The sequence below is a fragment of the Alosa sapidissima genome, chromosome 2, assembly GCF_018492685.1.
Source record: "Alosa sapidissima isolate fAloSap1 chromosome 2, fAloSap1.pri, whole genome shotgun sequence".
Lineage (NCBI taxonomy): Eukaryota > Metazoa > Chordata > Actinopteri > Clupeiformes > Clupeidae > Alosa > Alosa sapidissima.
Genome location: NC_055958.1, coordinates 32,904,418 through 32,926,224, shown reverse-complemented (window position 1 = coordinate 32,926,224; position 21,807 = coordinate 32,904,418). Strand labels below are relative to the sequence as shown.

The window sequence follows — 21,807 nt, the reverse complement described above, 5'->3', positions numbered from 1 at the left end:
CTCCAGGCACTCCAGGACCACGGACAGCTACCTTGCCAAACACGCACTTCTCCCATACATTCTAGTCTAGCTGAAGCAATCATATAGAAGGGCGAACTAGTGAACACACACATACACACAGATATACACACTCACACACACACACACACACAGACATACACTCACACACATACACATATTCAGACACACACACTCACAGACATACACACTCACACACATATTCACACAGATATACACATACACACACACACACACACATACACATATTCATACACATACATACATACACAACGACATACAAACTCACACACACATACACATATTCATACACATACATACATACACAACGACATACAAACTCACACACACAGATATACACACTCACACACACACACACACACACGCATACACACAGACATACACACTCACACACACACAAAATACACACACACACACAGATATACACTCACACACACAGATATACACACTCAGACACACACACACACTCTGTGACGGGTGCATACCCATCGTCACGGTAGCGAGGCGCTACCTTTATCATGTAAGCTAGGGATGGGCAAAGCGAGGCTTTATGAAACACTGAAACGTTCGAAGCAATCGTGCCGAATTGTTCCGAAGCTTTGAAACAATTCCGACACCTCAGAGCTGTTTAGGGTGAAACAAATCTGTCAAATGCTTCGTATTAGAGATGCAGTCTTTAAAGTTCGTGGCTCGCTGTGTTACCTGTGTTCAGTCTTTGTCAAAAGCTAAGCAGCATGCCCTTAGTCAATTACTGGATGGGAGACCACATGAAGTCACAATAAAGATAATCTTATTGCTGCCACTATGTGTTCTCTAAATCACTTTCTTCTCATAAAAACTCTCGATTTCTGACCATTCTGAGAGTTTAGTTGAAACTGTGTGGTTAATGGTGAAGTAAGAAAACATCAACAGATACTATCTGAAACAATACCTTACAAATCAAACGGGGATCGAACCACATTTGAGTAGCCTGGGCTACCGTGCAAAAAACACCCTCACTAACCACTACACCATCATGGTTATTGCTTAAGAGAAAGTTCACTTAACTTTGGTCACATGACATGGGGATTTTGAACGATGTTTCGAAGCAGTGGTCACATGACATGGCTGTTTTGAACCACGTTTCGAAGCAGTGTTTCGAAACACTTGTGCTTCGAAGCCTCGACACTGATTCGAGACGTCGGTTTCGAAAGTCACACCCCTATCCATTGGAGTGTTGCTTCAGAAGGCTGGGCCTAATCAAAAAATGCTTGCATATGATTGAATAAGCCACTTGTCCGTCATCTGTTGATGTGCTACTTCAACCACTCACATCGAAGCCAACCCGTGATGCTGATAACAGTCTCACAGTCGCTTCTACGCAATGTCACATCTATAAAACTCCCGCCCTGCATCCTGATTGGCTCTAGCATAAAATCTGGTGCAGAAATCACTCTCAATGGAAGAGGTCCCAGATGGATGTGAGTGAAGCTAGGCGGAGCTAAGCGGAACGAAATTCATCTGGCGAGAGTCAGGTTAGTAAGTGACAGGACATGAGTCCTATTTGCTCTATGGTGACTTGGTAAAGTCTGACGTTATTGCCGGCTACAATTATTGTATTGTTTTTTGACTATCATGTCAATTTTTTTGTTTCATTTATTGAAAGTATTTTTTTTCTATTTTTTCTTTTCTTTTGTTTATATTTTTTATTAACCTAATTGCAGAATATTGGCCTTATTTGGGAAAAAATAAAAATCCCATCATCAAACCTACTCCTCTGCGTCCTCCTGAGTGTGACAACTTGCTCAAGACTGCACTTCCTCACTTTACCCTTCAACACAATCACACACACACAGACACAAACACATACACACACACAGACATACACACTCAAGGGGACTTCACATTGCAGGCGGCATGTGCTTTGCCTGCTGCTCTCACACACCCACCTGCAGATACACACATACACACACTATACACACACACATACACAGACATACACACTCAAGGGGACTTCACATTGCAGGCGGCATGTGCTTTGCCTGCTGCTCTCACACCCACCTGCAGATACACACACACATATACACACACATACATACACACACAGACAAACACACACATTCACACACATACATATATATATATATATAACTCTCACAACTACATGCAGACACACACTCGCACGCACAGACATACACATTCGGGGTTCTATTTTAACGAGCCAAAGCTCCTGGTAAATAAATAATGTTAACATATTTTTCATATTTATTATTGCCATTGGTCTCAGTGTTCATATCAGTTTGAAAAGTCCTGTCAGAATACCTTTATTTTAACAAAAACTTATTTACTATTTGAGCAACCTTTAATTGAGTATACACATATTATCCATACAATTGTGACCGGTAATAAAACTCACTTTTTCATCTACTTTTCTACATTAAAACATGGTTTAACTGTTGCCAAGATGTATATATTGTAATATATTTCAAATAAACATTTTATTTTCCAATTATTGTCTTTATTTTCCAATTATTGTCTTCATCACAGTCATACATGTGTTTAAAGATCTTTACTAAGTTCAAATAGCTGAAAAAATATGGCAAATACATTTTAAAAGGCCTAACCATGTGGCTGGAAAACATACACAGGCATTTTCGGCATGTTTATCTTGTTCTTCAAATTAAAGCTCATAAAATCTCAGGTCATGATCAGTACAACACTCCATGGGATGCATTAGACCAGCTCCAGCTCAGAGGGGTCAACACCCCAGTTATTCTGCACAGGAAAGTCGACCCTGATGCAGTCTGAATCCAGAGCTATGAGAACAGAAGAGAGTACTTTGTCAGTGATGTTAAACTACATCAGAGTTACTCATAGTAACATTCATTCATGAGAATTTTGGACAAAAATCTATATTAACACCAGAAGAGTCTCACATTTGACTACACCCACACTTTGGTGAGTGAAGTTTCCCCAGGCGTGCTTTAGCTGTTTAACAGAAGCCTTCACTCGGACTTTGTCCCCAATCCTGAAACCTGTGACAGGAGAAGGAGCAGAAGTCGTTACTCTGTTTTCTCTACCACTCCAGTGCCAATGGATTAGATGGACATGTTGCATAATTGAAGCAAAACATGTTTGCAACAAGTATGTTGGAAGGTTGTTTTCATTTATTTCATGCTGCACAGATTACAGGTCACTTTCTCTTCGTTTATTGTAGTAGTGGAACTGCACTATTCCTTGTCCTACACTGCCACCTACTGGTTACAAAAGGCAGCAACCTGAGTAATTAACACAAGGCTACAATGTCTTGGAATATTGAATATTGTTGTTGTATACAATAGATAGAGAGTATTGTTGCTGACCATGTCCGTGTCTCCAGCTAACCTATCTTCTGATGGCTACTTCCAGCAGGATAACGCGCCTTGTCATGAAGCTTCAATCATCTCACAGTAGTTTCTTGAACATGATAATGGGTCCTTTTTTAACAGTCTGAAGTCAATGGTTTATATAGGCTACATTTAGGGTTTGTCCAGTCCAAAATTGCTATCTTGACCGTGAAATAAGATCACCAGACGCCTGGTGCATTGTTCAAAAGGGTTGTGCGTATGTTTCGTAATCAGTCATGGGTGTGTTTAACCAATGAGAGTGACATCTTTCATTCCCTTTAAGAGCAATCAGTACATCTGAAGGAATCTGCTTGCATACGAGACCGTGTATACAACACCAGGATTCCACTAAACCTTGCTTTACTAAAACTAGCAGAGTGGCCTACATGCATCTTATTTGAACTTGGAGGCAAACTGAAACTAACTTCACCATGATCTCAGCAACGACAAAACAGTTTTACACCCAGTTATTTGCTCCCCTTTGACTGACAAGGAGTTACAATCAAAAACATAGCCTTACACTCATGTTCATGAGCCTCCATTCATGCACCAAGCGTGTAGCTACCTGGGTGCATGAATGATAGATGTGGAACCTAGATATTGGCTGCAGCAACTCGAGCTAGGTAAAACCAATACCGTTTTTTTTCATACCCACAGCACTCGAGAAACAGAGATCTATGTGAAAAATCACTGTAATTCTCCTGTAAGGTACCCAATAAAGTGCCCAGTGCACGATATTAACTTATTCTAAAACTGAAAATTCCGGTCCTTGATTGTGATCGATGCCGTAAATTTCAGCATAAACATACACCTTGACCTCATTTTGTTCCATATTACTGCGTAAGACTTGAGAAAGGCCACAGGCTGAAACGTTGTTTGCATTAAACTACTGGCATATGAGCTGCGAGACTGTGCGTCTCCTCTGTTCATCATATTACTGTACTACCATAACTTGATACAAAAGTTAAAGTATAAAAACGTCATTTTCCATTGTTGTGCCTTTATTTTATGAAATCTTGCCAGATATGTTAGCCTGGCGGGCCATCCTATATCATTGAAATGTATAGTCTGGAAACGAACCATTCACCTCGCTTAATCCAAGGGGCGGGCAGAGAATTGTCTTTCAAACTGCCTAGGCATGCAATAGGCCAGCGCTACGACCATATCCGTATCCGGTCGGCAAAACGGCAAATACATCCTTCTTCGAAAGGAATTACTTAAGTGCATTGTGTTGTTCAACTTTCAAAGAAAAGTCCAACTCCTCCAAAGTTGACGCCAACGCCAATTCAAACAACCGCTCTTCATTCGCCATAGCCACCTTCCTTGTTGTTCACAGTCGCAGGACTGTCATTATCCTGTTAAGCCCGCCTTAAGACGCTCTAACAAAATAGAGCGCTGTGATTGGATGAAGTCCACGGCGTCAGCCAATAGAAATCCCTATGGTTTGATACTAGACGTACAGGCTGAGCAAATTAATTTGTAGTACAGTGGGTCCCCGTTAAGTTTGGACGGGTTCCTTCAGGAATCACGATCCCCATTTTCTCAGCAGAAATGGCACAAACTGCAGTTGACACAAACAACCACAAGGTGTCACTTTGGAGTTCTGCCAATACTATTTTTGATGCGACTTGACTTACTGTTTCCATGATGCAGTTTCCAAGTCAGTAGAACAATCAGAGAAAGCTGAGCCATTACCAAACATATATGATAATACAATAGCGTGAGTTTATATATCTTATACCCTATTTGACACGGTTAGGCCTACTTATAGATTTGATAGTGTAACGATAAGAGCATAAGAGACTTTCAGCGGGGGCACGGAAACTTAATTTGATCACGGTAGTTTAAGCTTACACTTGACAAAACATTCTAATATGAAAATGTAGATGCAATTGTTGTAAGATGGTGCAGCTCCTTTAAGAAAGCACCGTGCAAAAAAGTAGACGTGCTGGAGCGAGTCATATTCAAAATGCAAAAAATAACACCGCAGATAAAACCAATTATCCTCATTCATTGCAACCGCAGCATGCCTGCTTGCCGACGTTTAAACAAAAAAGATATCAAAGCACCTTTTGCGTTTGAATGTAACACGAAAAAATGTTTAAACAGCTGGACAAATGATTTAGCTAATTGATTATAGCCTGTACACCAGCAATTGTTGAACATTTGGAAAAAGATCGCTCAGCTGTTGCCACAGTCACAGGCAATGTAGAAACAACATGAGAGCAGTACACACTTCCCCGAATGTGGATGTTACACTGTCATAATCTACCACCAGCCTTTTGGCAAGTTGAAAAATAGATGACTTCTGTGAAATCTCTGCTTTAAAGCAAGACCTAAATGAGAGGAGTTGTGTTGGGTGCAATGTCCATGTCGGTGCAATGTCCATGCTATAATGGTCTGACAAACGTAGGCTACTGCCTTTTCAAGCAGTTCATCATCACCTGCGAGTTGAAGGATCATAGGACGTAAAGACTCAACCACATAACAAGTTTTCCGCATGCTTGCACATCTTTGGGAGAGCTGACTGATTATGATGTCCAGAGTTGCATTAAATACCTGCACTTTGAAGTATCTCTCTGCATCGGTTAAGCGTTCATCTTCCGATAGTTCGTCAAAGTGACGCTTCACTCTCCGTGCTCTAACATTTTCAAATGTACTCTGAACCCCCATTTATTTGCGAGTGTCTGCGCTGTAGCCTTGGCCTGGCCAAAGGCACGCAGGTAGTCAGAAAGGACCGGTATAGAATTTTCCAGCAATTGCATTGCGGGGTGGCGACGGAGGTCACAGGCCCTGGTGCGACTGCACTTGCTGCACCTACTAGGCCTAGTTACGCCACTGCGTGGAGCGCTAATGTGTCTACTGTAAATCATTCATGTGTGAAAGTCATTAGGCTGGAAGCGCTAATGTGTCTAAGCTCATTAGTCTACTTTCAATATAGGCCTACTGTACAGCCTGAGAGGGGGAACATAACCTATAGCCTAGGCTACTGTAGAGTAGGCCTACAGTAGGCTACTGTAGGCTAAACAATCAGTTGTGAAAGTCTGCAACGAAAGTTTCCTAATGGAAGCGCTAACGTGTCTATTGAGCTCATTAGCCTACTTTCAATAGGCCTATTGTACAGCCTGAGAGGGGGAACATAGCCTACTGTAGAGTAAACAATCAGTTTACTTAGTTACATTTGTTTAGTTAAATCCAGTTTTCTACTCTATCTCCATGATATGCTTAGCCTATAGAAAGACGAAGTCGGGAAAGTGCTTCAGAGAAAACGTATTTATTTAAATAATGAACAGTCTACATTCTACATTCTACAGTCTAAATTTAAAGCACGTTGAATCCCTGGGAAGATCTGCGTGTTGTGCGGAGGAATTCGTTGATCTTATTGATGCAGTCCTTCAGTTCACTCCTCCCCATAGCAGGGAACTTTCGCTGTAGTGTTGAGACCACAAAGTTTTTCACATTTTGCGGCAGTGCTCGCTTGCCCTTCGCTCCATCCCAGTTGGTGGTTTTGCTCCAGGCTTTATAGTGTACTGTGACGATGGACCTGAAGAGCAGGCATCCGTATCTGCCCACTTGGCCGTAGCTCTGTTGGTGAATCTTAGCGTGGTCTTCGGGACCAACATCACGCAAGGTCACGTCTGCGTGTTGACTAGGAACTTGGATGCTGTCGTTGAGTGTGACGGAGAGGGCCAATGGAGACATCTGCAAGGAGGACGTTTCTGGAGCTGGTGTCGAGGTGCACCTGGGGATTGGTCTCTCAGGCGTCGAATAACTTCTCTGCTCACGTAGCGTCGCCTGAAGTTCTCCGATTCCAGCTCTCATCTCCTGTAAAATGTCTCTGTGGATCTCCAAGTGGCTGCCTCTCGGAGTTGAAGCTCTCGTCTGGGGTGTTTGACCTCCGCTTTCAACCGATCGTTCTCGGCGTCTCTCTCGGCTACTCGAGCTTTCTCTGCTCTCTCGGCTACTCGAGCTTTCTCTGCAAAATGTGTGAAAGTCATTAGGCTGGAAGCGTGTCAGTGACTAGTGCGAGAAGCGGGTTCTGTGTTGTAGGCTATGCATTTTTCCGACACTTGGCTGCAAGCTCCCCTCCCCCACCCCCTTCTTTCACAAGCAGTGCAGCTTTCTGAAGCGGTGCCTTTTGAAGCTAATGTAACAAATACCACCAATATTGTTGTGTGGCAATAAAAGTATCCAGGGTTTGCGCAAGTAGCCTAAATATATAAATAAATTAAGGACATACAATCCTTAACGTGAAAAAGCTTAACGTAGCTTAATGTCCCAAACAACAAGTCGTTTTATGCGCTCATTATAAAGAAAGTTTAACGTGTCCCAAAACAACTGTCAATTAATCACCAAACGTCAAGAGGGTTGAGTCTGAATGACACCGAGTTTTAGACACTGTGTTTTTGAAGTTAAGAAATATTTTCGTAATAAAAATGGTCATTTAACCAATAAAGGCTGAAAAAATGTACAGTAAAACTAGGCTATACAGTACATGCAACCCAGCAGAAGACTATTATAGGCTATTGGCAAATCATTGAGCATCATTCACACATTGTATTCTGCACAGTCTCTACACGTGGAGCGCTAATGTATAGGCATACTGTAAATCATTCAAAATGTGTGAAAGTCATTAGGCTGGAAGTCTACTGTCAGTGACTAATGCGAGAGTTCTGTGTTGTAGGCTATGCATTTTTCCGACACTTGGCTGCAAGCTCCCCTCCCCCACCCCCTTCTTTCACAAGCAGTGCAGCTTTCTGAAGCGGTGCCTTTTGAAGCTAATGTAACAAATACCACCAATATTGTTGTGTGGCAATAAATATTGTATGTAGTAACTGTTTGGGGCTGTATTGTATGTAGTAACTGTTTGGGGCTTATTGCTGAAATAACTCACATGGTATTAAACTCAACACCATTTGCTCTAATTCCATTAGGACTGCTAACGTGTTCCTCATCACTGTAGGCTACTCGATTACAGTTACAGGCCATGTGCTGCCATCCACCATCCTTCAGATTCTCTTCAAATTATCACGCAACATTCAAGTTTTTGTCTGTTTTCATTTTAGTGACCTTGACCTTTATTGATCTTTATTGTTTATTTTGTGTTGTGTGATCTTTGTCATGCTGCTGTTTACTGCTGCCCCTGACATCCCTCCCAGGTTCCTGACTGTTCTGCCTCTTTTGTACATTAGCCTGTGCCTAACTGAACATTTTCAAAATGGCAACAACGTGACCGCATTTTAGCTAGTATTTAAAATTATAATTTAATTGGATAATCATTACCTGTAAATACATCATTGTGTTTTCCTTCATTACCTGTAAATACATTGTTGTGTTTTCGTTAGCTTTCCTTGCAACAACAATAACAATAATAACAACAACAACAACAATAATAATAATAATAATAATAATAATACCTTTATTTATTGCCAAGTGGAACTTTTCTGTTTTCTCTTTCAGAGATGGAGCAACTGGTTTTATCATTTCACTGAAGGAGAACTGTGGTTTAAAAGTGACCTGGGGAAGGGTCACATAAGGGTGGGTGAAGTGTGACTGGAAACCCTAAAGGGAAACAAAGGAAGAGATCAGAGATCACAAGGACGTCACCTCTGCTGTCTCCAAATAGAGTGATAAGATCCAGCAGGTGTGTCAGGTGGCATGTGCATCTAAACTCTGTAGGGAAAGCACTGCACATCACAGAGAGTGGAATGAGAGAGAAACCCTACTTCAAGAAAGTAGGCCTGGAAGCCCCTAGTTTTTGCTGTGATACGAGAGGTTGTTAATAATAATCCAAACAAGATCATATCTTAATAGTACCCATCTTATTATGGTGAGTCACGATACTTCCATGGCTTTGCTCTGCTGTAATAAAATTGAGCAAGCCACAGTTACCCAAAGAGCTAGTGTTACCTGTAGGAAATCAACAGGGTCCTCTATTGGCTGAAGTTTCTCCATCTCAGCATCTCTGCTCTTCAGTTTAGTGATCTCCAACTCCAGCTGCTCCAGGAGTCCTTCAGCTCGACTCACCTCTGCCCTCTCCTGAGCTCTGATCGACTTGGTCACCTCAGAGCGCTTTTGCTCCATGAAGCTGATCAGCTCAGTGAAGATCCTCTCTGAGTCCTCAACAGCTTTCTGTGTGGTGGTCTGATGGGAGATTCATATCAGATCATGTTCAATCTGCAAAGGATTACCCAGCCCACAGAAATCCAAAGATACATAATGGCTTCATCAAATACTGTACATGTCCATGATAGATATCATATACCATATAGGTATCATCTCTGCTCTGAAAATCGGAACCAAAAAAGCACACAAATGGGAGTCTTACTCCACAGACTGTACTGAGTAAGAGCAAAGTGTTTTAACATGTCACAGCAGCCATGTTTATCAGTCACCTGCAGAGACTTCAGAGCCTGTTTGACCTCTTCCATCTCCTTCTCCTTCTGATGGAGTTGCTTCTGGTAATCCCCCTTCATCTTCAACAATGTTTTCTGTGTGGATAGATGTACACTCAAGTCTATAATAGCTTCAGAGATCATTACCAAGAAATTAGTGAGTACTGGGTAGAGTACTTTAGTTATGTTTTGCTTTTGCATTGTTGATGTGATTTTGACCTGACCTGTCTTTGTCTTTTAGCTGCTGCAGAATGGGAACCTGTTATAAACAAGGCAGGCCTGTTTAACAGTAACTGATTTGTTACTTTTAATCTGCAAGTCCGATTTTAGTCCAGGACTAGGCTTAATCCACATATGGGGAACAGGCCCATGTTGTTTCTGATGGAGAGAAACAGACAGAGGATCACTAACCTGCTTCTCAGTCCGTTCTGCTGCTGCCGAGACGGTTTTATGTCCATTATGATCATCCATAGAACACAGCATACAGATCAACTTGTGATCCGTGCGACAAAACACCTCAATAATCCTGTCATGCTGAGAACAGATCTTCTCCTGTAGTTGTGAGGTGGCATTCACTAGTTTGTGCTTGCTTAGACGAGGCACTTCATAGTGAGGCTGGATGTGAACTTCACAATAGGAAAGAAGGCATGAAAGACATGACTTGGTGGCTTTACGTTTCCTCCCAGTGCAGAAATCACACTCCACATCGCCTGGTCCGGCGTAGGAAGGAGCCTTAGCATCAGAGTGCAGTTCGGTCTTCTTCAGCTTCTCTATAACTCCAGTCAGCATTGTGTTTCTGCGTAGAACAGGCCTTGGAGTGAAGGTCTCTCTGCACTGGGGGCAGCTGTAAACACCCTTCTGGTCTTCTTGATCCCAGCAGCCTGTAATGCAGTTCAAACAGAAACTGTGTCCACAGGGAACAGTCACTGGGTCCTTCAGTAAATCCAGGCAGATTGAACAGCTTAACTCTTCCAACACTGAAGCACTGGCCATTTTCCCCTCTCAGAGACACACACAACTCCTGCCTGCAAGGAACGTTAGAAAGGTTTCATTTCACCAGAAGAAGTGGGAGTCTGTTTAGTATTCTTCCTGGTTTTGTGTGGACACAACTCTTAAAGGCACAGCGCAACATTCCAGAAAGTCCAAAAATTCCCAGTACATGCAATCATGTAGACAACTCGTGTCATGAACAGACATGATTCCCCACTGCAGTAGCCTACATTCAAGTCAAGTCAACTCCTTTTAACAAGTAAACAAGAATGCAAATATTACAACAGTCTACAATGCATGCAACCTGTAGTATATAACACTCCTGCACCCTTGAGGGCCAAGTCCAAAGAACAGGGCTATAAACTCACATAGGTATGATAACAATGCTTCATGGGTATGGATTGTATAGGGCTATTTGTTCTTTATCAAAAGGTCAGAGGTCAAGCTGCGGGAGGAGTACACAAGGAACAATGAAGACTGAGCACTAACTGACCGAGAGGAGCAGGTTAGGAGCTGTCTGGGGTGCAGTAGTGTTCTATGTGCAGATCAGGTGGTCGACCTGCTCAGTCTATGAGTATAGTGATTATTTTTAATGGCTATAGTCTACTTGCCAGCAAGGTGAGCCCATACATGATGAATATACAAGCGTTTTATGTTAAATATATAGTATCGTCACCAGCATGTAGAAATGGCCAACAGTGTGAAGTACTGTAGTGTATTTCAAGTAAACATTGCGTTTTATTTTCCATGTTAAGTCAGGTTGTCTTCATCACAGTCATAATGGTGATTGATGCAGTCATTATTGTAGCAACTGTGCGTGAAAACATTAGGCTTCATTGTACATTATATACTGTAGATAGATAGATAGATAGATAGATAGATCATCTATCTATCAGTAGTGTTCAATGTGCATATCAGGTCTACCTGCTCAGTCTATGAGTATAGATAGTGATTATTTTTAATGGTTTAACTGTTGCGAAGAAGTACATTTTGTAATATATTTCAAATAAACATTTTATTTTCCAATTATTGTCTTTTCATCACGGTCATACATGTGTTTAAAGATCTTTAATGAGTGCAAATAGCTGAAAAAATATGCAAATACATTTTAAAAGGCCTAACCATGTGGCTGGAAAACATAACACAGGCATTTTCAGCATGTTTATCTTGTTCTTCAAATTAAAGCTCATAAAATCTCAGGTCATGATCAGTACAACTCCATGGGATGCATTAGACCAGCTCCATCTCAGAGGGGTCTGCCTTCCAATTAGAGCATTCAGGAAAGTTGACAAAGATGGACTCTGGATTCAGAGCTGTGAGAACAGAAGAGAGTACTGAGTCAGTGATGTTAAACTACATCAGAGTTACTCATAGTAACATTCATGCATGAGAATTTTGGACAAAAATCAATATTAACACCAGAAGAGTCTCACATTTGACTACACCCACACTTTTGTGAGTGACGGATGACCATGCATACTTTGGATTTTTAACAGAAGCCATCACTCGGACTTTGTCCCCAATCCTGAAACCTGTGACAGGAGAAGGAGCAGAAGTTGTTACTCTGTTTTCTCTACCGCTCCAGTGCCAATGGATTAGATGGACATGTTGCATAATTGAAGCAAAATATGATTGCAACATAAGTATGTTGGAAGGTTGGTCATTTATTTCATGAACTGCACTGATTACAGGTCACTTCCGCACATTACATGTTGCTTTCTTTTCTTCTTTTCCCTCTCACAGTCTCTTTTCTCTTCCTTTATTGTAGTAGTGGAACTGCACTATTCCTTGTCCTACACTGCCACCTACTGGTTACAAAAGGCAGCAACCTGAGTAATTACGTAAACACAAGGCTACAATGTCTTGGAATATGGAGTATTGTTGTTGTATACAATATATTGAGTATTGTTGCTGAACATGTCCGTGTCTCCAGCTAACCCATCTTCTGATGGCTACTTCCAGCAGGATAACGCGCCATGTAATGAAACTTCAATCATCTCACAGTAGTTTCTTGAACATGACAATGGGTCCTATTTTAACAGTCTGAAGTCAATGGTTTATATACATTTAGGGTATGTCCAGTTCAATAGTCGCTATCTTGACCGTGAAATAAGTTCGCCAGTCGCCAGATGCATTGTTCAAAAGGGTTGTTCTTATGTTTCGTAATCAGTCATAGGTGTGTTTAAGAGTGACATCTTTCATTCCCTTTAAGAGCAATCAGCACATCTGAAGGAATCTGCTTACGAGACCGTGTATACAACACCAGAATTCCACTATACCTTGCTTTACTAAAACTAGCAGAGTGGCCTACCTACATGCATCTTATTTGAACTTGGAGGCAAACTGAAACTAACTTCACCATGATCTCAGCAACGACAAAACAGTTTTACACCCAGTTATTTGCTTTCCCAATTGACTGACAAGGTGTTACAATCAAAAACATAGCCTTACACTCATGTTCATGAGCCTCCATTCATGCACCAAGCGTGTAGCTACCTGGGTGCATGAATGATAGATGTTGAACCTAGATGTTGGCTGCAGCAACTCAACTTTTTTCATACCCACAGTACTTGGATCAAACAGAGATCTATGTGAAAATCACTGTAATTCTCATGTAAGGTACCCAATAAAGTGTCCAGTACACGATATAAACGTATTCTAAAACTGAACGTTCCGGTCCTTGATTGTGATTGGCTGAATCATGATCGATGCCGTTGTAAATTTCAGCATAAACATACACCTTGACCTCATTTTGTTCCATATTACTGCGTAAGACTTGAGAAAGGCCACAGGCTGAAACGTTGTTTGCATTAAACTATTGGCATATGAGCTGCGAGAGTGTGCGGACTCCCTCTGTTCATCATATTACTGCGCTACCATAACTTGATACAAAAGTTAAAGTATAAATCGTCATTTTCCGTTGTTGTGCCTTTATTTTATGAAATCTTGCCAGATATGTAGTAACTGTTTTAGAAAAGCAATAAGCCACTCGTGTCCGTAGGTTACACTGAATTTAGAACAGCTAAGGGGCGTTGTTAGGCACGACACGCTAGCAGCTACGGCCTCTTGGGGCTTATTGCTGAAATAACTCACATGGTATTAAACTCAACACCATTTGCTCTAATTCCATTAGGACTGCTAACGTGTTCATCACTTGTAGGCTACTCGCCTACAGTTACAGGCCATGTGCGGTCATCCACCATCCTTCAGATTCTCTTCAAATTCTCACGCCACATTCAAGTTTTTGTGTGTTTTCATTTTAGTGACCTTGACCTTTATTGATCTTTAGTGCTTATTTTGTGCTGTGTGAACTTGTTGCTGCGTGTCATGTTGCTGTTTACTGCTGCCCCTGACAACCCTGCCAGGTTCCTGACTGTTTTGTACATTAGCCTGTGCCTGACTGAACATTTTCAAAATGGCAACAATGTGACAGCATTTTAGCTAGTATTTAAAATGATCATTTAATTAGATAATCATTACCTGTAAATACATTGCTGTATTTTCCTTAGCTTATGAGCCCTTTATACATGTGATTGGGCATTTTGCCCCACCATCTTGATACAGAATTCCAATAAGGACAAACTAAACCACTGGCTACACCCTGTAGATTTAAAGCCTGATCTGGTCTCCGCTAGTAGGTAGGTTCTAGGCCTTTGACATAACAAAAACAACAACAACAACAACTAGATGTACCGCAGAGCGGTACAAAATATGACCGCCGCCCAGTCCAGCACATGTTTTCCACAAAAATAAGTCACGCTGAAAGGCATATATGATTCTAACTGTCTCACTGAATTGCATTATGCGCACTCAATTCTCACTGGTATCTGCTAGACAACAAGTACCAAAACATGATTAGTTCATAGATTTCACATGTAAAATACATTTTATACAACTCCACCCCCATCTTTCCTGTTCATAATTCTGAGAAATTCTTGAATTGTGTGCATGTGTGCGTGTACATGTTTATGTTTATGTGTGTGTGTGGGTTGTGTGTTTGCCTTTGCTTATATGTCTACTGTGTGAGTATGTGTCATACGTAGGATTACTGTGAATGTATGTGTGTGCGTGTGTATCTGTTTATGCACATGTGTGCATATGGAATGGGTTTACATGACCCCTGGAGGCAAACATACGCAAAAAATGAGTCATCCTAGGCCCTACGGTTCTCAAGATATTCACAGAAAACTGTGTCTGCCCTACCCTCCTTTCGGGGGGTCCAGTCCAGCGGGGGGGGGGGGCTACAGATCAAAACGAAAAATGATGGCTCCATGCTATCCATGTGGGGTTACATGCCCACCAAGTTTCGTGTACCCCGGTCTTTCAGTGTCCCGGGAATCCTTGTTGGTGTACGGTCACTAAATGTACACATAAATTATTTTATTGTAACGCCCCCCATGAACGAAAGTCCACGAAACTTGGCATGCATTCGGAGGGTGTCATAATGATCCTACACTTTCAATTTTGTGCAGTTTTGACCTTGTCAGCCAGAGATATTGTGATGAAAACACCTAATGTTTTGCTTTTTAATTTTTAACTAGGTGGCCCCTTGAGATCAACATAAAAAAAAAAAGGTCCTCCTAAACCCTACGGTTTTCGAGATATTCACAGAAAACTGTGTCTGTCCTACCCTCCTTTCGGGGGGTCCAGTCCAGCGGGGGGGCTACAGATCAAAATGAAAAATGATGGTTCCATGCTATCCATGTGGGGTTACATGCCCACCAAGTTTTGTGTACCCCGGTCTTACAGTGTCCCGGGAATCCTTGACGGAAATTTGGACATGCAAAACACTGCGTGGCGGTCATAATAATAATAACTAGATGTACCGCATAGCGGTACAAAATATGACCGCCGCTCAGTCCTGTACATCCGTTCCGCGAAAATAAATCACACTTCAATTTGTCTCCATATTTTACTCCATCCCCCACTCTTGAAACTTTTGTGTATGCTTGTTTGGCATGCCTGAGTGTGTGTGTGCGGCTGCACAGAAAGTAGCCTACTGGTGCTGAAAAGGTGAATAGATTGTAGAATAGCCAAAGAAGATGTAGCATTGTTATAAAACCTTTAAAATCTCTAAACAATCACAAGTAGGGCAGTTCATCACAGTTCATCCATTGCAACTGGATTGATGAAAGATCACTTACACCTGTAGGCTACATTGTATTTGGGAAAAGCAAAAGGTATCAGCATAATGTTATTTATTTATTTATTATGTATTTATAAACAAAAACATCTCTGTCAGTTCCATGCCGTTTTCAACAGCTATCAAAAACAAAAGGTCATTTTTGGATGGATGGATTTTTTGTGAATGTTTCTTCTTCTACATAAGATTTTAGTCATCTTTAGTTCATGTAATACTTTATTGTCAATGCACAAATTAAGTAACAGTAGTCTGAAACGTTATTGTTAATGCACAAATTAAGTAACAGTAGCCTAGTCTGAAACGAAATGCTGTTTTACATCTAACCAGTGGTGCAAATAACTGACATGTCCAAATGGGCCTTGATGAAATGCGTCGCTAGACTGTTCATACACATTTTAACGGGCCAAAGTTGAAGAGCTTTTGTCCGTTATTGTTCGTGCAAATATAGGCTGATTCATGTTCCCTTGCATTGTGTAACTGAGGTCCATGGCTAGTCTGGCTTTCATCAGACCAAGCTCAATCTTTTAAGAAATCAAAAAATAAATAGCGGGCAGATCAGGCTGGGTTCACCCAGCCTAGTCCATAGGCACCCGATATTGTTTAATTTTCCGATTGAGATATACACGCTCTGGCTATTCTAAATGCAAAAATGCATCAGGGAGTTATAACAAAACGGTAACTAACAAACTAGATCCTAATAGAAAGCTGTTAGCTTCCCTAAGCTACAGGTAGGATTATAAGGTAGGCCTATTTACAACATAAATTGTCAATAGGCTATGCTGGCGACACAAATAAAATCTCCTTTGGAAACCAATGGCTTAGCCTACGCCTTACAGTATCAAGCGGACTTAAACTGTCATATCGTGGCGAAAAGTTGTAATAACATTCACGCAGCTCCATGAGTCAAGGAAAGCGCGAATGAAGTAGCCACTTCTAAATGGGACCCACTACACAGTAGCTTAAGGTGTGTTGCTAAAGCAGCCATAATGAAATGAAGGTGTCATTGTTTGGATCACACACACGTGCTTTTTAATTTCACAGACTACAACTACCAAGCTGTAATCAAAGCACATCGATTCCCCTCGCACACCCTGCACGCACTTAAAACAAAATAAACAGGCGTCTCAGTCTCACGCATGTATAGGCAAAACTGTATCAGACCGGTGTAGTGTAACGTTGGTAAATCTTCCATTGCACAGAATGATTTTGTAGCACGTGCAATAAATGACAGTCGAAAGATACAAACAGTGCTGCTATCAATTTGCTTGGTATAACCGCATTTATAGTTTTCTACAAATGCAATCAATCAAATGCCTCTATCACTCAACCAACGCTAACGGTAACATTACATAGGTCCTTGTTGATATTACAAGATTAATGTACCTGCAGTAAAAACCAAGCATGTCCGATAAACATCCTCAGATTTATTTCGGCTTCAAGAAGAAATGGGAATTACACTTCATGTGAACATCGTCCTATCCTTATTAGATGTTCGCTGCGGTAAATTACAGTCCTTGTAGGAAGCGTCCATTGTTTTTTCCAACCCACTTTTAACTTCCAACAAAATTACGTCTCACTGCAACGATGCGCCATCTAGTGGACAAACGACTACTTATCGCCAATACTGAAAATGCAGCCATGATGATGAATATTTATTTTGGCTTTCTTTTAATCCTACTGAATTTGTAATTATGTATCGGCCGTTCTAATACCAATAGTATGTGGGTGCCTGTGTGTGTGTGCATGTGTATATGTGTGCACCGCCATTTACAGGCCAATGAGTGTACAGTCACTAAATGTACACATAACCTAATTTTTTTAGACCCCCCCATGGATGAAATTCTACGAAACTTGGCATACCCCCAGAGAATGCCAGGTCAATCATACACATAAAATTTGGTGCAGTTCTGAACATCTTAACTGAAGATAGGGGCGATTAAAGCAGAATAATATTGCATTTTCATTTTTTACCGGGGGGTGGGGGTGCAAATCACAAATGAGTGATTATGAGCCAGGTTGATGTGGGCCCTTGAGACCAACATACCATAAAAGATTCTTCATCCTCAGTGCCACGGTTCAGGTAGTTATTTAGGAAAAACTGTTGTTTTTTTTTGCGGTTCGGGGGGCCCAGCACGGGGGGGGGTTTGAGGGTGGTGGTGGTCGGGGACGAAATTACATTTTTCCGTAAAAGTCTAGTGGGGCTACATACCCACCAAATTTCATGTACCCCGGTGGTTCGGTGTCCCGGGTATCAATGACCAAAAATTCAGGGAGTAGATGACGGGAAAAATTCTTGAATTGTGTGCATGTGTGCGTGTACAAATTTATGTTTATGTGTGTGGGTGTGTGTGTGTGTGTGTGTGTGTATGTGCGTGCTTGTGTGTTTGCCTGCGTATGTGTGTTTGTGCATGTGCATGCATGTGTACATATGTCTACTGTGTGAGTATGTGTGATACGTATGATTACTGTAAATGTATGTGTGTGCGTGTGTATCTGTTTATGCACATGTGTGCACATGGAATGGGTTAACATGACCCCTGGAGGCAAACATACGGAAAACATTGGTCATCCTAGGCCCTACAGTTCTCAAGATATTCACAGAGAACTGTGTCTGCCCTACCCTCCTTTCGGGGGGTCCAGTCCAGCAGGGGGGGGGCTACAGATCAAAACGAAGAATGACAGTTCCATACTATCCATGTGGGGGTACATGCCCACCAAGTTTTGTGTACCCCGGTCTTTCAGTGTCCCGGGAATCCTTGTTGGTGTACGTCACTAAATGTACACATAAATTATTTTATTGTAAGGCCCCCCATGAACGAAAGTACACAAAACTTGGCATGCATTCGGAGGGTGTCATAATGATCCTACACTTTTAATTTCGTGCAGTTTTGACCTTGTCAGCCAGAGATATTGTGATGAAAACACCTAATTTTTTGCTTTTTAATTTTTAACTAGGTGGCGCTATACATGAAATAAGTGGTAATGGGATGGGTTGACATGCCCCCTTAAGACCAACATACATAAAAAAGGTGGACCTCCTAGGCCCTACGGTTCTCAAGATATTCACAGAAAACTGTCTCCGGCCACCTACAGGCCAGTTGGTGTATAGTAACATAAATTAATTTATTGTGTGGCCCCCCATGAACGGAATTCCACCAAACTTGGCGTGCATACAGAGGGTGTCATAATGATCCTACACTTCCAATTTCGTGCAGTTTTGACTATGTTAGGTCACAGATACCTTCAATTACAACACCTCATTTTTACTTTTTTGTGTGTAACTAGGTGGCGCTATACATGAAATGAGTGGTTATGGAATGGGTTGACATGGCCCCTTGAGATCAACATACAAAAAAAAATGGTCCTCCTAAACCCTACGGATTTCGAGATATTCACAGAAAACTGTGTCTGCCCTACCCTCCTTTCGGGGGGTCCAGTCCAGCGGGGGGGCTACAGATCAAAACGAAAAACGATGGTTCCATGCTATCCATGTGGGGTTACATGCCCACCAAGTTTCGTGTACCCCGGTCTTTCAGTGTCCCGGGACTCATTGACGGAAATTTGGGCATGCGAAAAAGAAAAAAAAAAGAAAAAAAAAAAAAATCTGACTAAACCTATATGACCGCCGCTTCGCTGCGCGGCGGTCATAATAACTAGATGTACCGCAGAGCGGTACAAAATATGACCGCCGCCCAGTCCAGCACATTTTTTCCACAAAAAGAAATCACGCTGAAAGGCCTATATGATTCTAACTGTCTCACTAAATTGCATTATCCACAGTCAATTCTCACTGGTATCTGCTAGACAACAAGTACCAAAACATGATTAGTTCATAGATTTCACATGTAAAATTCATTTTATACAACCCCACCTCCATCTTGTCTGTTCATAATTCTGAGAAATTCTTGATTGTTTGTGTTATGTTTATGTTATGTGTGTGGGTGTGAGTGTGTGTGTGTGTGTGTGTGTGTGTGCGTGCTTGTGTGTGTGCCTGCGTATGTGCCTGTGCATGCAAGCGTACATATGTCTACTGTGTGAGTATGTGTCATACGTATGATTACTGTGAATGTATGTGTGTGTGTGTGTGTGTATCTGTTTGTGCACATGTGTGCACATGAAATGGGTTAACATGACCCCTGGAGGCAAACATACGGAAAAAAATGGTCATCCTAGGCCCTACAGTTCTCAAGATATTCACAGAGAACTGTGTCTGCCCTACCCTCCTTTCGGGGGGTCCAGTTCAGCGTGGGGGCTACAGATCAAAACGAAAAATGACGGTTCCATGCTATCCATGTGGGGGTACATGCCCACCAAGTTTTGTGTACCCCGGTCTTTCAGTGTCCCGGGAATCCTTGTTGGTGTACGTCACTAAATGTACACATAAATTATTTTATTGTAAGGCCCCCCATGAACGAAAGTACACAAAACTTGGCATGCATTCGGAGGGTGTCATAATGATCCTACACTTTTCATTTCGTGCAGTTTTGACCTTGTCAACCAGAGATATTGTGATGACAACACCTAATTTTTTGCTTTTTAATTTTTAACTAGGTGGCGCTATACATGAAATAAGTGGTAATGGGATGGGTTGACATGCCCCCTTAAGACCAACATACATAAAAAAGGTGGACCTCCTAGGCCCTATGGTTCTCGAGATATTCACAGAAAACTGTCTCCGGCCACCTACAGGCCAGTTGGGGTATAGTAACATAAATTAATTTATTGTGTGGCCCCCCATGAACGGAATTCCACAAAACTTGGCGTGCATACAGAGGGTGTCATAATGATCCTATACTTCCAATTTCGTGCAGTTTTGACTATGTTAGGTCACAGATACCTTCAATTACAACACCTCATTTTTACTTTTTTGTGTTTAACTAGGTGGCGCTATACATGAAATGAGTGGTTATGGAATTGGTTGACATGGCCCCTTGAGATCAACATACAAAAAAAAATGGTCCTCCTAAACCCTACGGTTTTCGAGATATTCACAGAAAACTGTGTCTGCCCTACCCTCCTTTCGGGGGGTCCAGTCCAGCGGGGGGGCTACAGATCAAAACGAAAAACAATGGTTCCATGCTATCCATGTGGGGTTACATGCCCACCAAGTTTCGTGTACCCCGGTCTTTCAGTGTCCCGGGAATCATTGATGGAAATTTGGGCATGCGAAAAAGAAAAAGAAAAAAAAAAAGAAAAGAAAAAAACAATCTGACTAAACCTATATTTAGCTTCGCTGCGCGGCGGTCATAATAATAGTAATATTATTAATATAATACCTTTATTTATTGCCAAGAGGAACTCTTTTGTTTTCTCTTTCAGAGATGGAACCACTGGTGTTATCATTTCACTGAAGGAGAACTGTGGTTTAAAAGTGACCTGGGGAAGGGTCTCAGCCACATATGGGTGGGAGAAGTGTGCCTGGAAACCCTAAAGGGAAACAAAGGAAGAGATCAGAAACCATAAGGAAGTTACCTCTGCTGTCTACAAATAGAGTGATAAGATCCAGCAGGTGTTTTAGATAAAGTGCATCTACACTGTGTATAGTAGGGAAAGTATATCACAGAGAGTGAAGTGAGAGAGGCCCACTTTAAGAGAGTAGGTCTGGAAGTCCCTACTTCAAGGTATCTGCTATGATACGAGCAGTTCTTAATAATACCCATCTATGGTGAGTCAGGGCAGTACCTCAAGGGCTCTGTTCTGCTGTAATATAGCTGACACGCTGTAATAAACTTGAGAAAGCCAATCTAATTTAAGTCTCCATAGTTGCCTAAAGAACTAGTAGTGTTACTTGGGGGCATCCGTGACCTACTGGTTAGAGAATCGGATTTGTGGCCGCTTCAATCCCTGACTGGAAGGGAAAATGTGAGTGAACTGC

General features: G+C 41.7%; 1 protein-coding gene and 1 long non-coding RNA gene across 2 annotated transcripts in view; one reads left to right on the top strand and one right to left on the bottom strand.

Moving 5' to 3' along the window:
* The window catches only part of LOC121687893 (E3 ubiquitin/ISG15 ligase TRIM25-like), a 28,247-nt gene that overhangs the window by 6,193 nt on the left and 247 nt on the right, over positions 1 to 21,807 (bottom strand). Inside the window, exons 2-3 of the mRNA XM_042067055.1 lie at positions 10,211 to 10,824; positions 9,800 to 9,895 (exon numbers count right to left, since the gene is read on the bottom strand). Of these exons, the coding sequence (XP_041922989.1) occupies positions 9,800 to 9,895; positions 10,211 to 10,792 (678 nt within the window). The 5' untranslated portion in view covers positions 10,793 to 10,824. The remainder of the gene's footprint in view (positions 1 to 9,799; positions 9,896 to 10,210; positions 10,825 to 21,807) is intronic.
* LOC121687962 lies at positions 8,974 to 21,705 on the top strand. Its single transcript, XR_006024463.1, has 3 exons — positions 8,974 to 9,107; positions 12,445 to 12,448; positions 21,532 to 21,705. It is a non-coding gene; the product is annotated as an uncharacterized LOC121687962 (long non-coding RNA).